This window comes from Podarcis erhardii (assembly GCF_964252035.2).
Source record: "Podarcis erhardii genome assembly, chromosome: 2".
NCBI lineage: Eukaryota > Metazoa > Chordata > Lepidosauria > Squamata > Lacertidae > Podarcis > Podarcis erhardii.
The window spans coordinates 115,233,069-115,252,455 of NC_138498.1; the positions used below are offsets into that span (position 1 = coordinate 115,233,069).

The 19,387-nt window shown below is 47.0% G+C and overlaps 1 protein-coding gene across 2 annotated transcripts; it reads left to right on the forward strand.

Moving 5' to 3' along the window:
* Positions 1-2,753: 2,753 nt before the first annotated feature.
* Positions 2,754-13,006, forward strand: LOC309337152 (E3 ubiquitin-protein ligase TRIM7-like). Of its 2 annotated transcripts, XM_081853872.1 has the most exons (7): positions 2,754-2,966; positions 8,511-8,890; positions 9,192-9,422; positions 10,037-10,059; positions 10,548-10,666; positions 11,838-11,870; positions 12,275-13,006. In XM_081853872.1, the coding sequence occupies exons 3-7, from the start codon at positions 9,219-9,221 to the stop codon at positions 12,790-12,792; spliced, it is 897 nt and encodes a 298-aa protein (XP_081709998.1). In that variant the 5' UTR covers positions 2,754-2,966; positions 8,511-8,890; positions 9,192-9,218; the 3' UTR covers positions 12,793-13,006. The 2 variants fall into 2 exon arrangements, with proteins under 2 accessions (XP_081709998.1, XP_081709997.1); XM_081853871.1 differs by having other exon boundaries at positions 8,511-9,422.
* Positions 13,007-19,387: the final 6,381 nt, after the last annotated feature.

A 19,387-nucleotide genomic window follows, 5' to 3' on the forward strand; every position in this document is an offset into this window, starting at 1 on the left:
CACCATCAGAGCACTCCTGACATATGGTTGTCAAGCCTCTGCTTAAAGACCTCCAAAGAAGGAGACTCCACCACACTCCTTGGCAGCAAATTCCACTGTCGAACAGCTCTCACTGTCAGGAAGTTCTTCCTAATGTTTAGGTGGAATCTTCTTTCTTGTAGTTTGGATCCATTGCTCTGTGTCCACTTCTCTGGAGCAGCAGAAAACAACCTTTCTCCCTCCTCTATGTGACATCCTTTTATATATTTGAACATGGCTATCATATCACCCCTTAACCTCCTCTTCTCCAGGCTAAACATGCCCAGCTCCCTTAGCCGTTCCTCATAAGGCATCGTTTCCAGGCCTTTGACCATTTTGGTTGCCGCCCTCTGGACACGTTCCAGTTTGTCCGTGTCCTTCTTGAACTGTGGTGCCCAGAACTGGACACAGTACTCCAGGTGAGGTCTGACCAGAGCAGAATACAGTGGCACTATTACTTCCCTTGATCTAGATGCTATACTCCTATTGATGCAGCCCAGAATTGCATTGGCTTTTTTAGCTGCCGCGTCACACTGTTGGCTCATGTCAAGTTTGTGGTCAACCAAGACTCCTAGATCCTTTTCACATGTACTGCTCTCAAGCCAGGTGTCACCCATCTTGTATTTGTGCCTCTCATTTTTTTTGCCCAAGTGCAATACTTTACATTTCTCCCTGTTAATATTCATCTTGTTTGCTTTGGCCCAGTTCTCTAATCTGTCAAGGTCGTTTTGAAGTGTGATCCTGTCCTCTGGGGTGTTAGCCACCCCTCCCAGTTTGGTGTCATCTGCAAATTTGATCAGGATGCCCTTGAGTCCATCATCCAAGTCGTTGATAAAGATGTTGAATAAGACCGGGCCCAAGACAGAACCCTGTGGCACCCCACTAGTCACTCTTCTCCAGGATGAAGAGGAACCATTGATGAGCACCCTTTGGGTTCGGTCAGTCAGCCAGTTACAAATCCACTGAGTGGTAGCATAGTCAAGACCGCATTTTACCAGCTTCTTTACAAGAATATCATGGGGCACCTTGTCAAATGCCTTGCTGAAATCAAGGTAGGCTACATCCACTGTGTTCCCTTCATCTACCAGGCTTGTAATTCTATCAAAAAACGAGATCAGGTTAGTCTGACATGACTTATTTTTCAGAAATCCAGGCTGACTATTGGTGATCACGGTATTCCTTTCTAGGTGCTCACAGACTGTTTGCTTAATGATCTGCTCCAGAATCTTCCCTGGTATTGATGTCAGACTGACTAACCCGAGGTACCACTGTACATGTGCTGTGTCATGTGATCAGTTATGTGGGTCGGGGTTTACCTAATCCAGTCCATTGCCAAGTCCATGACATTTGCTGCCTGACCTGCAGATGCTGTGTAATATCTTCTTTCTTCTTCTTTGGTGACCACCTGTAGCCGAGTAAGATTGTCTTCCATGAACACGGTTTTAACAGTGAGTCTGTAAGTGACTCTGGAGACCAATTCTGGACCCACACGTCCTTCCACAGTGGGGACCTAGGTTTCCGGGCGGTAGTTGATCACGGTGAGGGTTTGCCAAGTGTGCCTTCCTCTTAGCACATTTCTCCCTTTTGTCCTGAGTTTGATCATCTTCAAATCCCATGACACCTTTAGTAGAGGCTGTTCTCCAATTGCAGCGCTCACAGGCCAGTGTTTCCCAGTTGTTGGTGTTTATACTACATTTTTTTAGATTTGCCTTGAGAGAGTCTTTGAACCTCTTTTGTTGACCACCAGCATTACGCTTTCCACTTTTAAGTTTAGAATAGAGTAGTTGCTTTGGAAGATGATCATCAGGCATCCACACAACATGACCAGTCCAACAAAGTTGATGTTGAAGAATCAGTGCTTCAACACCATATTGCTGTTGAATCATCATATTACTGTTGAATCAGCATATTGCTGACAACGCGCTCCAAAACTCTGGGCTCCAAACCCCATAAACATGCTCTTTGTTCTAACTTCAAGCTGCTGTTCTGCACCCCGCTTCCCCCAAAGAAAGGACAGACTAGCAGCTATGGTTGTCGTTGATTGAAAATTATGTTTTTTATAGGCAGTGCTTTTTTCCTGGGGGGACGCATACCCCTAAACATTTTGTGAATCTAAGTGTGGCCTCATTAAGGGGCAGTATTTCAATATGAGTAGGAAAGTGAGAGTACCCCTAAACATTTTTTTTAAGAAAAAAGCACTGATTTTTTTGTGAAAGTGCAATAAAATGCTTTTCTGAAATGCAGACACGCCCCCCTCCCCCAATGCAGAATAAGAGCAGGGATGAGACATGTGCTGCCTCACCGGCAGATGATGTAAAGGAGACCCAGAGCTGGGTGTCATCAGCATATTGCTGACAACGAAATTCTGGGCTCCAAACCCCATAAACATGCTCTGAACTATCGGTTCTAACTTTAAGCTGCTGTTCTGCTCCCACTCCCCACAAAGAAATGATAACCAGAAGCTATGGTTGTTGCTGATTACATTTTAAATTATATCTATTATATGTGAACATCATGCAATAAAATGGACAATTTTTATTTTTATTTTTCAAAATTTCTATTGATTTTCCAAAATTTTAAACAAACAAACATAAATCATAACTGAAATTGATCCAATATTAGTAACATTGTTAAATGACTTCCTCAAATCCCCCTAGCTGAATTTCAGTGTTTTCACTGTAACAGTTTTCCAAAACCAATTTTTCCCGTAATATTATTCACTTGACATATTTCTTTCCATTTTAACTTTAAACATATTATTCTCTAACATCACATATTTAAATCCTAAGCCTATCTGATATTTGCCAGTTTTTCCAATTAAGTCATCTTAACGGATTTAAGTGAATAGTCTTTAAATTTCATCCATTCTTCCTGGTACTCCTCCTCCTTCTGGTCGCTGACTCTTCCAGTCAGGTTGGCTAGCTCTGAAAAGCCCATCATCTTCATCTGTCATTCCTCTAACGTGGACAATTAAAAAAAATATATTTCCACTATATACATTAGAACAATAACCCCTAGCCCTCCCTTCCCTGCATTTAGACACACCCTTTGGAGCAGGGCAGCGATTCTTGCAAGGCAAGACAGAAAGGCAGTCGCTTCATGCAAGAGATAAGCGTATCTTATTCAATTGCAAGTGGCTGTGTTGACGAGTAGAAGATCCAATCATAGTCCCACTCGCGGGGGTAATGCTTTTGCAGAAAGGGGGGCGGGGATGCCTCCAGGGCTGCAGATGCTTAGCCCCTCCCAATGCCTAAGGGAATCCCAGCCTGATAGGATCAAAATCTGCAAAGTTTGTATCCGGCATAGGAGCCAAGTCCTATAAAATACAAAACATTTGAGGCGGGCAGCCCCAAAGTTGGTGGACGCTGCCCTTCAAATGGTGTGCGTGTGCTGTTTCGTGCGATCGCTTATGTGGGTCGGGGTTTACCTTATTCAGTCCATTTCTAAGTCCAGGACACGCGCTGCCTCACCGGCAGATGTTGTAAAGGAGACGCAGAGCTGGGTGCCATCAGCATATTGCTGACAACGAAATTATGGGCTCCAAACCCCATAAACATGCTCTGAACTATAGGTCCTAACTTTAAGCCGCTGTTCCGCTCCCACTCCCCACAAAGCAATGATAACCAGAAGCTATGGTTGTTGCTGATTGCATTTTAAATTGTATTCATTATATGTGAACATCATGCAATAAAATGCTTTTCTGAAATGCAGGCACGCATCCCCTCTTTGAATGCAGAATAAGAGCCTTGCCTGAACTGATTGTCTCCCTGATTACAGTTGCCTCAATTCTCCATATGTAGGGATAAGAATCGCAGATCTGCACTTTGGAGCCCCTCAAGAGCTGATTGGCTGCCGAGTGAAGCGGCGTTGCCCCGCCCCCGCTTATCCATTCACAAACCCAATATCCATTCATCCACAGAGTTGCAGTCTCCGACTGGCTCCTTTTCTCGCGGCGGCGATTTGGATTTCCTTGCCTGCTGCTCCGGCTCCTCCTCTTGCTGCTCACCAGACCTGCTCCGGATCAGGCCAAAAGGGGTCCCCTTGCTCCTCTCTCCGCCGGATTAGGAGCGCTACCAATTCCTGCTTTGGCCGGACGGGGAGACGGAAGGATTTTCCGGCTCGGATCCGCTTTGCTCACCGATCTCCTCCCTCAAGATCTCTAAGGTGAGAGAGATTCATTGCTCAAGAGGCGCGCCTCGCCCGGCAGGACCCTTTCCTAGCATGTCGCGCGGGAGATACGTGTACACGGTCGTGTGAATGGCTTTTATTTTGTAATACCTCCTCTCTTTCCTTTGCTCCCTATCTCTGCTCTGCCCGGACTCGGAAAAATAAAGGTAAATTTATTCTCGGACCCCATTTGCAGACCCCGATCAAGGAGTTGAGCGAGATTTTTTAAAAAAATAATTTTATTCCCAAAACCAAAGAAAAAGAAAAATTACAAACAAAATTACAAATTCAGCATCCATATTTGTTTCCTAACATAAAGGAGTTCAGCGAGATTTAAGTCTCAACAAGTTCGCGCGTAACGCTGCGGGGTCCTTTCCGTGCCCTTTGCGCGGAGATGTCGTCACGGGTACAGGACACGTGTGGGTGCGTTTTATTTAGCGATGGGAAGATGAATGACGGTGGTTCCCCCCCCCGGCCTCGGTTTTGTCCTTCCTGGACATCCCTGGCGATTCTTTAAAATAATTGGGACTGCAGGTCTCTTTCCGCGAGCTATAGAAAACCTGTGTATGAAATGAAGGGTTCAGATTTCTTAGAAATTGCTGTTAAATTAGGAAGAAAAACGGAGCGGGGCAGGGGGAGAGGCAGATGAATATCTCAAGAAGCCGGAACTTCAATCTGTGTCAAAACAAAACAAATTCCTTCCAGTAGCACCTTAAAGACCAACTAAGTCAGTTCTTGGTATGAGCTTTCGTGTGCATGCACACTTCTTCAGATACACTGCATATGAGCTTTCGTGTGCATGCACACTTCTTCAGATACACTTCTTCAGTGTATCTGAAGAAGTGTGCATGCACACGAAAGCTCATACCAAGAACTGACTTAGTTGGTCTTTAAGGTGCTACTGGAAGGAATTTGTTTTGTTTTGACTATGGCAGACCAACACGGCTACCTATCTGTAATTCAATCTGTGTGTCCGTCTTCTCTCATCTGCTTTGCGTGCAGAAGGTCCCGGGTTCAAATCCTGCATCTCCAGGTGCGGGTTTTTGGGGCGCGCGCGGGTGGGGGAGTTTAGCTCCCCAAAATTCCAGCGCCATCCACGCTCTTTTTAGCACTTCCCACGATTGGTCAGGAACTGCTCCTATTTGTGTTGAGCATTTTGGGATTTTACTATCGCACGCGGTTTTGCTTTGTGTTTACACCTGGATTTTAGCCGATTTAACCTCTCCAGCTTTTACTTTGCTAATTCGATAAGAGGCACGTTTTTGTACACAGCAGCTAAAAAACGCGACAAATAATACGGCGTCCTCTTGTGATCTACATAATGGGAACCATCCTCATGAAGATTTTTTAAAATGAAGTTAAAAGTGCTTCTCTCACATCCAGCCCCCGGTTTACCTCCTCTCCCATGTCCTTTAAACATAAATCTTTATTGTCAACTGCCTAGAGATTTTTTTTTTTAAAAAAAGTGGTGTTTGTGTTAAAATAAAATACAAACGAAGCTGTTTCTGGACCAGGGTTTTTCCACAAGCCGAAAAACTTCAATGGCAAGTTTAACTGAGGTGGTAGATTAAATATCCATGTTGATTTTCGATTGTATTTTTTATTGCCATGTTTCTTACATTTTTATTGCATTAAATTTTGAATTACTTGGAATGCAAATAGCAAACGTATTAAAATACCCCGCAAATAAATAAATATATATATGAAACAACAGAATGCAATTCAAAACCATTGAACACAGTGCACTGGAATTGCTAAAACAGGCAAGAAAATAATAGAATCGTAGAATTGCAGAGTTGAAAGGGACCCAAGGGTTATCTAGACCAACCCCCTAGAATTCAGGAATCAAACCAAAGCAACTCATTAAGTGGTTTGCCAAGACCACCGGCAATTTTGCAGCTGTCCATGGGGGAAAACACTGGGCAATTGCAGTTCAGGTTCCAGACATGGGTCCCTCCCAATGCTTCCTGGAGATTTTAAGAATTGAGCTAGGACCTTTGGTCTACAAAGCAGATGCAGGATGAAAACCTTATAGGGCTGGAGGGTGGCAAAAAACCGGAATAGCTGGCAGGCGGCAAAGAGGGAGAGCCCCATCCGCCTTAAATAAGGCAGGCCACGCCCTCAGAACCAGCCGATTGGCTGGCCAGGGGGTGATGCGGCAGGGAATCTTCCCAATCGCCCGGGGTCTGGGCTCCAGCTGCGGCAGGCGTGGTGGGGCGTGATAACCACTGAGCAACAGACCCCATGGCTGTTCTGGCGAGGAGGAATCTGTCCCCCTTTGTAGTTCTTGTGATTAGATTTGCCTTTCCTAAATACTTGAGGGAGGGCGATCATCTTTCATTCTAGGGTGTAGGAGATGCATTTCTTTCATCCCACATATAAAACATCAAACATTAAAAGCTTCCCAATACAGGCCTGCCTTCTATATCGTCTAAAAGTTGTGTATTTCTTTCATCTCCTTGACATCTGATGGGAGGGCGTTGCACAGGGCAGGTCCCACTGCTGAGAAGGTCCATACAGATGGGGCAGGGGTTACATTTCCTTTTTCAGATTAAAGTTCACAGGGATCCTAACTCTGCTCCATCTCTCTTCCAGGTGCAGCTGCTTCTGGAGAAGGAGAGTGGTCCCTCTCAACAGGAGTGGAGCCATGGCTGAGGAGAGGTACAGGAAGAGGATCCGGAGTGAAGTCACCTGCTCCATCTGCCTCAGCTACTTTACTCGCCCGGTAGAACTCGGCTGCAGGCACAACTTCTGCGAAAGCTGCATCTTGAGGTGCTGGGAGGAGTCTGGTAAGAAAACCAAGTGCCCCGAGTGCAGAAAGGCTGTCAAAACAGACTACAAGCGAAACAGGCTTCTCACAAATATGGTCGGAATCATCAGTGAGTGGGATCATTTTGAGGAGAGAGAGGCTCAAAGGAGGCGCTCGGATTGTCAGAGACACCAAAAGACCCTGGACCTCTTTTGCCAGGACGATGAAGCCCCCTTCTGTGGGGAGTGTGACACATCCCAAGGGCACAGCGGCCACAAGGTGGTTCCAGTGGAAGAAGCCGTCCAAGACTACAAGGTAAGAAGGAACCATTCATAGGAACGGCTAGTATATATGATGGGAATTAAAATCATAGAATTGTAGACTTGGAAAAGATCCTGAGGATCTAGTCCAACCCCCTGCAATGCAGGAAGATGCAGTTGTTCCATAAGGGTATCGAACCTGCAACCTTCATGTTATAAGGACCATGCTCTAACAAACTGAGCCATTCCGCAATCAAGGTTAAAGGCTGTCCACAAACCCCTGTCTCCTCTGAGTGAGCGTTTATCCCTCTAATCCTAGGTGTGAGGGATGCAGCCTGCTGTCAACTGACTCTGCACATGCTCAGGAGGCCTCTCATCTAATTATATTTTACACATCCTAAGACAGATATTGGCTTTTATGGGACTGAGATTTGCTTTGCCTTATAAGACTCCACTAGATGTGTATATTAGGTATGATTAGGTAAAATAAAAATTAAGCTGATCTTGAAAGATTGAGCGATGTTAAGTTGGCTTTTCTAGGGAAAATAAATGCAGCCAAAATGAGTGCAAACTGAATTTCCCCTTTCAGAATCTGATAATACTAATAGCAGAGCAAGCATTGAAAAAAATGGAAAGAATTAATACCAGTACATCAATTTATTTTGGAATGGAAATAAATGTACAATTGCTTTAGAAAAGCAAGCAAATAGTAAAACCTAGAAGGCTGATGTTTTGGGCATCTCAGAGATGCTTGCTGTTACAAAGGACAAAAATATTGTGATGGCTCAGATCAAGAGGTACAGTTTTCCCTTCTTGTTGGTATTTCCATGTCAGTAATTCTATTTATATATACAAGTACTGTCCTTCAACAACAACAAAAAACATTAGAGGCATAAAACAACCCTCCTTTCTCCTGTTGCCAGCCCTAAACTATGCAAAGATCTCAAGAGTCATGAGTTTTAAACCAGTTGTGTATATATAAGTCTACCACTGGTGTTTGATCTTAGGCTTGTAGTGCAAGCAGTGTATTCCAACAGCTTTAACCAACCCCTACCGGCCCCAATGCTGCAACAATCAACTAACCTCCACAATTGCATTCCCTAAAAAAAAAACCTGCAGGGACTAAGACTTCGTAGCAATCCTAGACTTCAGGGTTGACATAAACTCTTCCGCTCCTTGCATGTTAGAATATCAACAATGCTTTCCAGGACAAACATGACTTAACACTTTCTCAGCCACCATACCCATCCTGCAGTATGGTACCTTTTATTTGCATTAGTGGGCAATTTGTTTGAATGATAATTTTAAAAAAGAAGGAAATCCAACCTTGGTTGTAAGAGAATGACATTTTCTGCAGAAGGAGCTTTCTGGATCTTTTCTCAACATTTCTCCATAACACTCATCAGTTGCATCTGTCGTAGGCTCAATACTCTGGATGGCAGAAGCAGGCTCTGCAGTCTCAGAAACCGGGGAACAATAACATAATTCAACTGACCTCTCGCTTTCCTTTTCTTCTCTCTGTCTCAACGATGATTTTGATGATTATCTCCAATAAACCTCTCACCAGGACCCAAATGAGAACTTTGGTTTTTCTTTTCAGGATCAGCTCTGCGGGTTCCTGAAGACTCTGAAGAAGGAGGAGGCAGAAATTCAGGCGAAAAAAACATGGACAGGAAAGCAAAGTTTATTCTTGGTTGTAAGTGTCGCTCTTACTGGGAAGTAAAGAAAAATAATTAATGCTTGGGAGAGAATTAAAATAACAACCTGAAGCCATCAGGAAGGTCTACACTTTTAGAAGCCTATTTTTGGGGGGAAGCCTATTCTGACTGGAAGGAAAATTTTCCTTTGCTTGAAAACTGATGCATCATCTGTGAAAATACAAAAATTCAGAAGCACCCAGCCTGTTCCCCTGCAGTAATCCTCAAACCCTCTTTATGCTGCAGAAGGAGTGGCAATGTTGCTAACGGCCTGTTTTTCTTTCCACCTGTTTCTTCCAGAGAAAAGTAATATCAGGTAGGCAGAAGATGAAGGGTGAGTTTAAGCAGCTACACTTGTTTTTGGAAAAATGGGAAAACCAGCTGCTGAAGCAGATGGAAGAGGTGGAGGATGAGATTGCGAGGAAATCGACTGAGCAGCTGGGCTGGCTCTCCAGAGAACTCGACTCTCATCAAAATATCATCCGGGAGATGGAGGAGAAGCTTCGGCAGCCCCCCAGTGAATTCCTGCAGGTAGGAGAGTGGCATAAGCAGCCCAAGCTTTTCTCCAGGTCAAGGCCACAACCAGACCAGTCTCTGCCTCTATCATTATTCACAAATCACGTTGCTTGGTTTTGTGGAGCTGGTAGCTGGTTCTTTTACGTTAGGCGCAGGAGCATCTAAGAGGACAAGGAGTGAATGTGCACCTTAATTTGTTACTTAACGGTGATGGAATCAGATATTTTCTGCTCTTGGCTGATGATGGGTCTGCTGCTGGCTCCCAAATTAGTGGTGTTGCCTTCTAATCCTGGCCTGCTTGTGGACTGCGTGGACCCCTTGGCCTGATCCCTGCAATGAACAGAGCCCTATTTTGTGCCTTTTAAGGTGTGGGACAGTTTGTCATTTCAGGGCTTCTTTTAGGAAGTTTTCCCTTCTGTGGTTATATTACCTGAGTTGGGCTGAAAATAGGTGGATCCCTTGGTCTGATCCCTTACTGGTCCTCTTTTGTTCCTGCTCAGGGCTTCATTTAAGAGGCTGTGTTCTGATTTTATGACATTACCCTGCTTGGACTGAGGCATGGGGCGTGGGCTTCGATGTATGGCCAGTCATGGATGCTGAGTTCTCTTCTTTTTCTCTTTCCCCTGCAGGATATTAGAAGCACTTTGCAGAGGTAAGCAGATCCCTCTTCTTTTCCTTTGCGCTTTGCGGTTCTGTGAAGGATGTGGACAGAAGGAAAAACACCCGTTGTTCCCAAGGGGGCAGTATGGGTCTTTGTGACCTCCAACTTTTAACAAATCCATAGGGGCCCACTTTTTCTAAAGTTCCTATTTTCACTTCCAAACTTCCTTTTCTCAGTTTCTATCTCTCGTTTATTCTGATTCTCTTTCCTTTCTTTCTGTTTCCACCTGGTAGTCTCAACCGTCTTCCAAAACAGGGATGTATCTAAGAAAGCAACAAACCATTGTTCACACTTTTATTCCCTGCACTGCTTATTTCAATATACGTTTCAGCTGTCCTCTTATTATTCACCTTGAATCTGACCAGCCAGTTTCTTGAGACCTTTGTGATCCTCTCCCCTCTCCTCCTATTGGTTCCTTTGGGAATTTGAGGTTGGATGGAGAGCCAGCTGGCATACTTAAACCTTTTATTTCTCCACAGGCATGAGGGGAGACAGACATTTGAGCCTCCCAAAATTTTCCCTCCTGAATTGGTGTGGAAAGTTTGGGACCTCCATGATATAAATCCATTTCTGGAAGCTGTTGTGGAGCAGTTCAAAGGTAATGGCTGCAAGAATTTCATGCTGGATATTGAATTGGTCCATATGGGGTTGAGGGAAAACTCAAGCGGTCCTCCATAATGCTAGGAGAGCCAGAAAAATTGAACTTGAGGGTCAGTAGGGAAGGTAACTTTAAATTTCACTGAGGGGGAAAGGAGGTCCTCCAACCACAGCTCAAAATGCCATTTGCTGAGACTGCCTCTCTCAGCCTGGTGCCTTTTGCTTGTTTTGGACTCCAACTCCCCTCAGCCCAGCTGATAATCAGAGTCCAACAACATTGTGAAGGCCACAACTTCCTACTCTCTGGTCTTCATCATCTAAGCATGACGGCAACATGTTTATTTCTTCAGCAACAGTGTCTCACCCACATGCAGATTTATGCAGGGACACTTGAAAAAACTCACACACTTCTGTGGCTGAAGCTTTGTATGAGTTACGGCCCACTAAAATCGGCCAGGGGGTTTGTGTGCAACAATATAGTGATGGATATAATGATCAGTTCGGTAGTTTCTATTTTTGGTAAATAATTTTTATTCATTTTCCAATAAAGAGGGGGGATCCATATTAATAACAAATCAAGCCACATCTTACCACATTAAAAAACAAAAAACAATACAGCCAATTATAGAGTCCAAATTAATTAATTTCAATTGGACTTCCCATGTTCTGGATTTCAAGATGTAAATGATCAGTTTTTTGGTGGTTTCAGTGACACTATATCATGACACAAGTTTAGCCAGACCTTCGTCTCCAACACTTTAAGGCAATAACCTTAAGAGGCAGATTTTCAAAAGAAGATAGTAGTTATCCTTGTGTATGCTGAGAGAGATCTCATAAGCAGAAGTCAAATGTGATTATTTGGAAACAAGTGAAAAGACAAACAGGGTTCTGGAAACCGAGGAATGGTTGAGGGAGTTGGGTATGTTTAGCCTGGAGAAGAGCAGACTGAGAGGACGATATGATAGCCATCTTCAAATATCTAAAGGGCATGTAAGATGGAGCAAGATTGTCTTCTCCTGCTCTGGAGGGTAGGACTCAAACCAATGGCTTCAGTTTACAAGAACGGGGATTCTGACTAAACAATGATATCAACCAACTCTTTTTGTGTGCTATAACATTCATTAACACCACGACGATCTGATGCTTTATCTCTCTTGCTTTCCCTTTCACAGGCACTCTAACATCAGGACTCTCTCTGCAGAAAGGTAAGCTGAGGAGCCTCAATCAATCAATCAATCAATCAATCAATCAATCATAGTTATCCATTGGGGTGAGCTGTTGGGGCCCATGTGCCGATAGCTGGTGGGGCCACAGTGGACAGAACCAGAGTCCAAAGTCACTCCTTTTCTGAGATCCCAGCCTTTCTATTGCTCCCCTTCTTCGTCCTTGGTCAGTTGGCTATTGGGAGAGGGAATGGTGGCTTCAAAGAGCTTTTGAAATTGATGGCCAAAGCTGGGCCACCCTAACAGCAAAGCCGCAGAGAGGCCCACAGTCCAGGCAGGAAATGAACCCCCTTCCTCAATGATCCCTGGAGTGGATCACAATGTCTATCCTCTCAGCTGATTCCTCTTTTCTTTTCTCTTCCTTTGTCTCCTTGCGACACCAATAGCAAGTATAACTCTGGACCCGGATACCGCTCATCCCAACCTGATCCTGTCTGAGGATCGTCGAAGTGCGAGGTGGGGAGAGGCACATCAAGAGCTGCCGGACAATCCTGAGAGATTCAGCGGACGTCCCTTTGTGCTGGGATGTGAGGAGTTTACAGCAGGGAGGCACTGCTGGGAAGTCACCATAGGAACTGGGAACATCTGGGCTGTGGGGGTCGCCCGGAAGTCTGTGAGGAGAAAGGGCTTGGACAGCTTTTACCCTGGTGTAGGCATCTGGGGAATGGGGCAGACAGTTGGCAAGGGCAGGTCTGCCCGCCGCTCTCTGCCGCCTCCTGCGCCAAAGCTGAGGAGGTTCCGGGCGACTGTTAACTATGCGGGGCGCCAAATTCTCTTTTTTGATGCTGATACAGGAGAATTACTCGAGACCTTTGCCAACGCTGAATTCTCTGGGGAGCCCCTTCTGCCCATCTTTTGCATGGGGCCAGAAACTTGCTTTGAACTGCCTCCGGTGACACACTAGCCTGGCCACCCCTCCAGAAAAGGAAGAGAAATGTGTGGAAAAGTAACTTCCAGATTGTTCCTTGATTTTTTTAAAAATCAAAGGATTGTGTGCGCTTCTGTGTGTAGATGGCATTAAAGAGATGACAAATGCTAGAATGTGTCAGATTTTTTATTTTTCCATTGTATATCTGCTTTGCTTGCCTCGCCTCATGATCTAGGTGCTTGAGGCTAAATCAAACCGTGGCAGGGAGCACAAATTACCAATTTCACAAAACAGATATATGCAGCTTAGATATATAAGCGAATCGCCAAATGTAACCTATGCTACAGTCACTACAATGGAATGTATGGGCACCATTTTGGGAGAGGCAATGCCATTTATTATCATTCCTATTCATTTTGTTTTTATACCACTTTATATTTTAAAGAAAAAATTTCCAGGAAGTTTACAGCACTTTAAAACATTGATAAATACGGTAATCTCTTTTGAATACCTCCTTAAGAAAGCTAGGGGGGCCAGCTGTTATAATCAAATCAAGCTGTTATAATATGCCAAAATGGCAGAACTGACCGGAAAGCTCAGGAACCAAGAAGTCAATAATTTCAAGAAAGAATGGGGGAAGTTTATAATTTATTTAGGGAGCCACTGTAAGCAGATGAAAACATTAGCAGGATTTTAATAACACCTGTAATGTAACTAATATGATGGATATTACGGACAGATAGAAAATATGGATTATGTAATAATATGTAGTTGAAAATGTAGACAATAGGACTCATGGAAGGGAAGGTGGGAAGTCGAGGGATTCAGAGAAATCTCTCTTACTTGGTAATGTGATAAACTTTTCTCTTCCTTAGTTTTTATTTGATTTTACAAGTAAAAAAAATTAAAAAGAAGAAAGCTAGCTAGAGAGGCCATCCAGAATTGATGTGGTCGCAATTGGACCTGTGCCAGTTGCAAAACCTGCCTGGGGGATTTCTAATACTTCAGGCGGGATGATCTCAGAAACCCCCAGCAAGAGGGGAAATGCCTAGAACATTCTTATTTTTAAAGAGACAAAAAAGACCCTGGCCAGCCTCTCTCAAAATACAGGAAGCCCCCCGCAATACCATCTATTAAAATAGAATAAAGAAGCGGTGGGTGTGCCCAAGGGTGCGTCACTGGGGACTGCAGGACCAAACGACAACCCATAAATCTTCTCTTTTTTTAAAAAAGAGACAAAGCAAACCTTGGCAACCCCCTCTTGGGGGCGCATGGTAATGTGCATCCATTTATTTCTGCAACGTTATGAGAGATTTTACTGGATCTTCAAAAAGCGTATGGGGGTGTATAATCTGTTGTAGGAAAAGGTGCTCCAGACTCCAAACCCAGCTGGATGGGTCGTGTATGAATAAAAGTATTATTATTATTATTATTATTATTATTATTATTATTATTATTATTAATTTTATATTTAACTGCCCCCCAAAAAATTGTTTCTAGGCATGAGCGTATTCAGGTTTATTGTTAGGGGGGCAGGGCTTTGGGGGGGGCAGAAGCTCAGTTTGCTATGTATATTTATCCTGCCCCCCTTGGCTACGCCCATGCTTCTAGGACTCATTCATTTCCCAGTCCTAGTGATACTGACAAACAGGTGCTTTCAATTTCTGTTTCTGCTTCGTAGACCAGAAGTGTTTCCCTCTCCTTCAAAATTTCCAAGCGGCTGCTGATCTGTCCATCAAAACAGTCATGTAGAGCAGGAGTTCGGGGGAACCGTTGACCCTTATTTATTAATTAGATTTATATACCACCTGTCAGAGCCACCCTGGGTCCCAGCTCACAAGAGACCAAAGTCCAGTCCAAGCTATATACAAAAGGTTTTATTGAAGATCATTGTCGTCATTACATCCAAACTCCGTGGCTCCGCATCTGTTACCCTTAGATGTTAGAAGTCCCCTCTGAGTCCGTCCCTCCCCTGCACCAATTTAAGAGGCTTGTACTGCTCCACCTTTTCCTCTCTTTCCTTTTCCGCAGGGTCTTCCTGCCCCCCTGTCTTCCCTCTTTCCGGGACTCCCCAGAGGCTGAGTCTTCTCCCGCCTGCTCCCCCCTCCTTCGTGCTTTGGCACCAGGCTCCTCCTCAGAGCTCTCCTCATTTCCGCGCGCCTCTATATTTGAACTTGGCGCGCGTACGTTGCCTCTGACCTTCCTTTCTACAGTTACGCTGCTCTCGGTACTACACTCCTCCCTTTCAGGCAGGACGTCTTGCTCCGAACTCCTCCCCCTTCCTCCTTCCTGTCCTGCTCTTTCTGACACACTGGCAACTCCCCCCCCTCCACTCCGTTCCGACGGGGGAGCTGGTCCCGCTTTGCCACTCCCACTGGGGATTCCCTCTTCGTTCCCCTCTTTCTGACTGATTCCCTCTCTATTGCCCCTTGGCCTGACCAGGGGGGCTCCCTTCTGGGAATCCTCTGATTCGCTAGACGGACTTTGGGACAACCTCGGCTCGTTGTCGTCCTCTTCCTCCTCGCCCTCGCTCTCTGTCTCCTCTCTCCCTAAAACCCTGACATCCATCCCCCCCTCGAAGCCCCCCCTTCCCCCCTTCCGCTCATCGGGTGCAGGTTGTGGAAGCTGCCGCTCTTCGGAGGCGGACGCAGGATACAGATTCTGCACCTCCATCTCCTCTGTTTGCAGTTCGTTGTACGAGTGTTCGAATTCGGGTTCTTGACCCAAGGTGTTCTCTTCTCCCTCCTCCATTGGTACCTGGTCCGGTGCTGCCTGCCAAGGTCCCGTCAGCCATTTCCTGCGCCAGTCCTCCTCTGGTTGCTCGTCCCACCAATAAGAGGGTTCTGTGTCCACCCCCGAACACGATCCCCTGGGCGAGTTGGAGTCCGGCGACCTTTCTTCAGCTGAAGAAAAGCCGTGGAAAGTGCTGCCTGAACATGTGGGCGTAAAGAGCCAGTCATCAAAGTACTCGGCTGGCATGGGTCTATGAGGGAAAAGGGCATGGAACTCGTCTTTTAAAAGAGGTTCGTCTAAGGCGTAGCCCGGCACCCAACCATTGGCACTGACTGGGGCATCCTCTCTGACTAGAAAATATTCTACTCCCTCTTGCCCCCATCTCGAGTCCAGGATCTCTGTGACCTCGTTGAGTGGTTCGGCCCTAGGCGCCCTCTCCCTCTCCTGTGACTTAGTGTGTTGTTGCGTGACTGTGTCAGACTCCTGAAACCTGTGCGGTGCCTTGTAGGGAGTGAGCACCGATCTATGAAAGACCGGGTGCACTCTGGAACCTTCGGGGAGGGCTAGTCGAAAGGCTACAGGGTTGATTTTAGCCTCCACCTGGTACGGCCCTAACTGCCTGTGCCCCAGCTTCTTCTTGGCCAACGACTTGGCTGGCATCGCTTGGGCCGCTAACCACACCCAGTCCCCCACCTGGATCTCCTCTCCCTCTCTCCTGTTTTTGTCAGCCTGCACCTTATATGCTTGCTTGGCCAGCTCTAAATGTCTCCGCAACTCTTCGTGCACCTCCTGCAGCTCCGCTGCAAACTGGTCGGCTCCTTGCGGCACCCCCTCTCCCGGTGCCACGAACCCCGGGAAGGTTCTGGGGTGACGACCATTGTTCGCGAAAAACGGCGTCACCCCCGTGGACGCGTGCTTCGTGTTGTTATAGGCAAACTCTGCCATCGGCAGGTAGTCCACCCAAACTGCTGGTCGCTGGTTGGCGTAACATCTCAGGTACTGCTGCATGATCGCGTTGACCCTCTCAGCTTGGCCGTTGGTTTGTGGGTGTCTCGCCGACGTGAGGTTGATCTTGACGTTCAGGATACCCAAAAGCTTCTGCCAAAAATTGGAAACAAACTGGCGCCCCCTGTCGGACAGGATGGACTGCGGCAGCCCATGCACCTTGAACACGTGATCGATGAAGAGTTTGGCAGTCTGTTCCGCCGTCGCCACCTTTGCGCATGGAATGAAGTGCGCCATCTTGGTGAACAGGTCCACAACCACCAGTACCGCCGTCTTCCCCCTGGAGCTGGGCAGGTCAGTAACGAAGTCCAGAGCTACCCTCTCCCACGGTTGCTGTGGCGTTTCCAGCGGTTCCAACAGCCCCGCTGGCTTCTGGTGTACTGGCTTGAACCTCTGACAAGTGTCACACCTGGCGACGTAATCCGCTACCTCTCCACGCATCCGGGGCCACCAAAAGTCTCTTGCCACCAGTTCTATTGTCTTCTCCTTACCGAAGTGGCCCGCACTGGGGGCGTCGTGCAACTGCTGCAGAACCTTTGCGCGAAGCTCGTCGCTTGGCACGTAGAGGGCACCTTTGCGAGTTAGCAGCCCGTCGCGTAGTTGGAACTCTTCGCCACTCTGCACACCTCTGCGCAATTCCTCCATCTTGGACTGTGCGAACTGATCCACTTGCAACGCGCGTCGCACCGCGTCCAGATCTACTGTGGCGGCAGCGCACGACCACGCCTGCGGTGCGAAAATGTGCTTGGCTGCTACAGGCGCCGCTTCATCGAGATATTGCGGTTTCCTGGATAGCGCATCGGCTATAACGTTGGAATCTCCTGGGACGTACTCTATCCGAAAGTCGAAATCCGCGAAGAATTCCGCCCAGCGCATGTGCCTCTGGCTTTGGAGCTTCGCCGTGCGCCAATACTCTAGGTTCTTGTGATCCGTGCGGACCTGTACTGTGTGCTTGGCTCCTATGAGGAAGTGTCGCCACGCTTTGAAAGCTGCGTGAATGGCTAACAGCTCCCTGTCCCATATGGTGTAGTTTTGCTCCGCTTTGCTGAGCTTTCTGGAGTAAAAGGCACCGGGTCTCTAGTTTCCATGTGGATCTTCTTGCAGGAGTACGGCTCCAACCGCTCTGTCTGACGCGTCGGTCTCTAGTCATATGGGCTTGCCTGGATTCACGTGCAGCAGCTGCTCCTCTGAGGCGAAAAGGCTTTTAAGCTTCTGAAAAGAGCGCTCCGCCTGTTCCGTCCACACGAACCTCTTTTTCTTGGAACTGAGAGTGTCCGTGATCGCTGCCGTCTCCTTTGCAAAACCTCTGATGAATTTGCGGTAGAAGTTGGCGAAGCCGATGAATCTTTGGACTTCCTTCCGATTGCGAGGGCTCTTCCAGTCCAACACCGCGCGGACCTTGGCGCTGTCCATGGCCAGCCCCTTGTCGGACAGCTTGTAGCCTAGGAAATCCACGTCCGTCACATCAAACTGGCACTTCTCTAACTTGGCGTAGAGCTTGTTCTCCCGTAGTCTCTGCAGGACTTCCTTTACGTCCTTCTCATGGGCCTCCTCCGTTTCCGAAAAGATCAGGATGTCGTCGAGGAAACACACGCATTTCTTGTAGAGAAGTCCCGCTAGCACGTGATGCATAAATGCTTGGAAGACGTGAGATCCATTTTGGAGACCAAATGGCATAACTCTGTATTCGTACGTGCCCAGAGGCGTGAACATGGCCGTCTTCCACTCATCGCCCTCCCGGATGCGTATGAGGTTATACGCTCCACGCAGATCCAATTTGGTGAAGATCTTCCCCTTCCTTACGGTTGCCAGGAGATCATCTATCTTGGGCATGGGGAAGGCCTTGGGTTTGGTCTTACTGTTTATGAATCGATAGTCCACAATGAGTCTTTTCTGGGGCGTGTCTTTCTTCTTTACAAAGAAAACAGGACTGCCCCCCACCGCTTTCGATTCTCGGATGAATCCGCGCTTCAAATTGTGCTCTATGAACTGCCTGAGTTCTTGCATCTCGTCCTCAGACATGGAATACAGCTTTGCAGTCGGCAACTGCGCCCCTGGCACCAGGTCGATGGCACAATCATAAGGCCTGTGGGGCGGCAACTGGTCAGCTTCCTTCTCGCAGAAAACCTCCAGGAACCCCTCGTACTTGCGGGGTACTGCCTGCACCATGCCAAGTTGCAACTGCTGCTCAGCTCCCTCCTCCTGGCTGGACTGGATGCAATGTTGAGCACAGTACGATGAGCAAAAGGTGATCTGCCGTTGGTACCACGCTACAGCAGGACTGTGTCTCTCCAGCCAACTCATGCCTAATACTATAGGCGTGTCTGAAAGGCGGGTGACATTGAAGCTGATGACTTCTCGATGATTTCCAATCCTCATCACCATGGGAGGCGTCTGTTGCACAACTTGTCCTCCTAGCAATTTCCTGCCATCCACCGTGACTACGTTCAGAGGTGTTGTCGCTGGCAGAAGCGCTATGCGATGCTGCTTGACAAAGTGCGTCCCCACAAAATCTGCGTTGCTCCCAGAATCAATCGTGATGGGGACTTCCAGGGTGGTTCCATTCGGCAACTGAAGTGTTGCAGTGAGCTGCACCGCTGGCTTGGGTGGTAAAGGGTCTGTGCGTCGCAAAAGCGCTGGGGACTGCTCTACAGATTCGCCTGGCTGAGCCCCAGCAGCTCTGCTTCCAGCCAGGCACTGTCGTTTCCCTGAGGTTGCTCTGCTTGCATCATTTCTGCTGCAACAGTTGCTAAAGCTGCAGTGTGTTTCTGCAGCCTCTGGGGACACTCTTTCGCCATGTGCTGTGCACTGTCGCAAATGTAACACTTCCTGGTCCCTCTAGGAGGCTTTGCCTTCACTGCACCGGAAGCTGGGGCTCTGGCTGTTGCTTGAG

What these genes read in the sequence shown, in the direction of transcription:
- LOC309337152 (XM_081853871.1), top strand. Translation starts at nt 9,219, where the DNA reads ATGAAGGGTGAGTTTAAGCAGCTACACTTGTTTTTGGAAAAATGGGAA. An exon ending in ATTAGAAGCACTTTGCAGAG is followed by an intron (nt 10,060 to 10,547) that starts GTAAGCAGATCC and finishes ATTTCTCCACAG; the next exon opens with GCATGAGGGGAGACAGACAT. An exon ending in TGTTGTGGAGCAGTTCAAAG is followed by an intron (nt 10,667 to 11,837) that starts GTAATGGCTGCA and finishes TCCCTTTCACAG; the next exon opens with GCACTCTAACATCAGGACTC.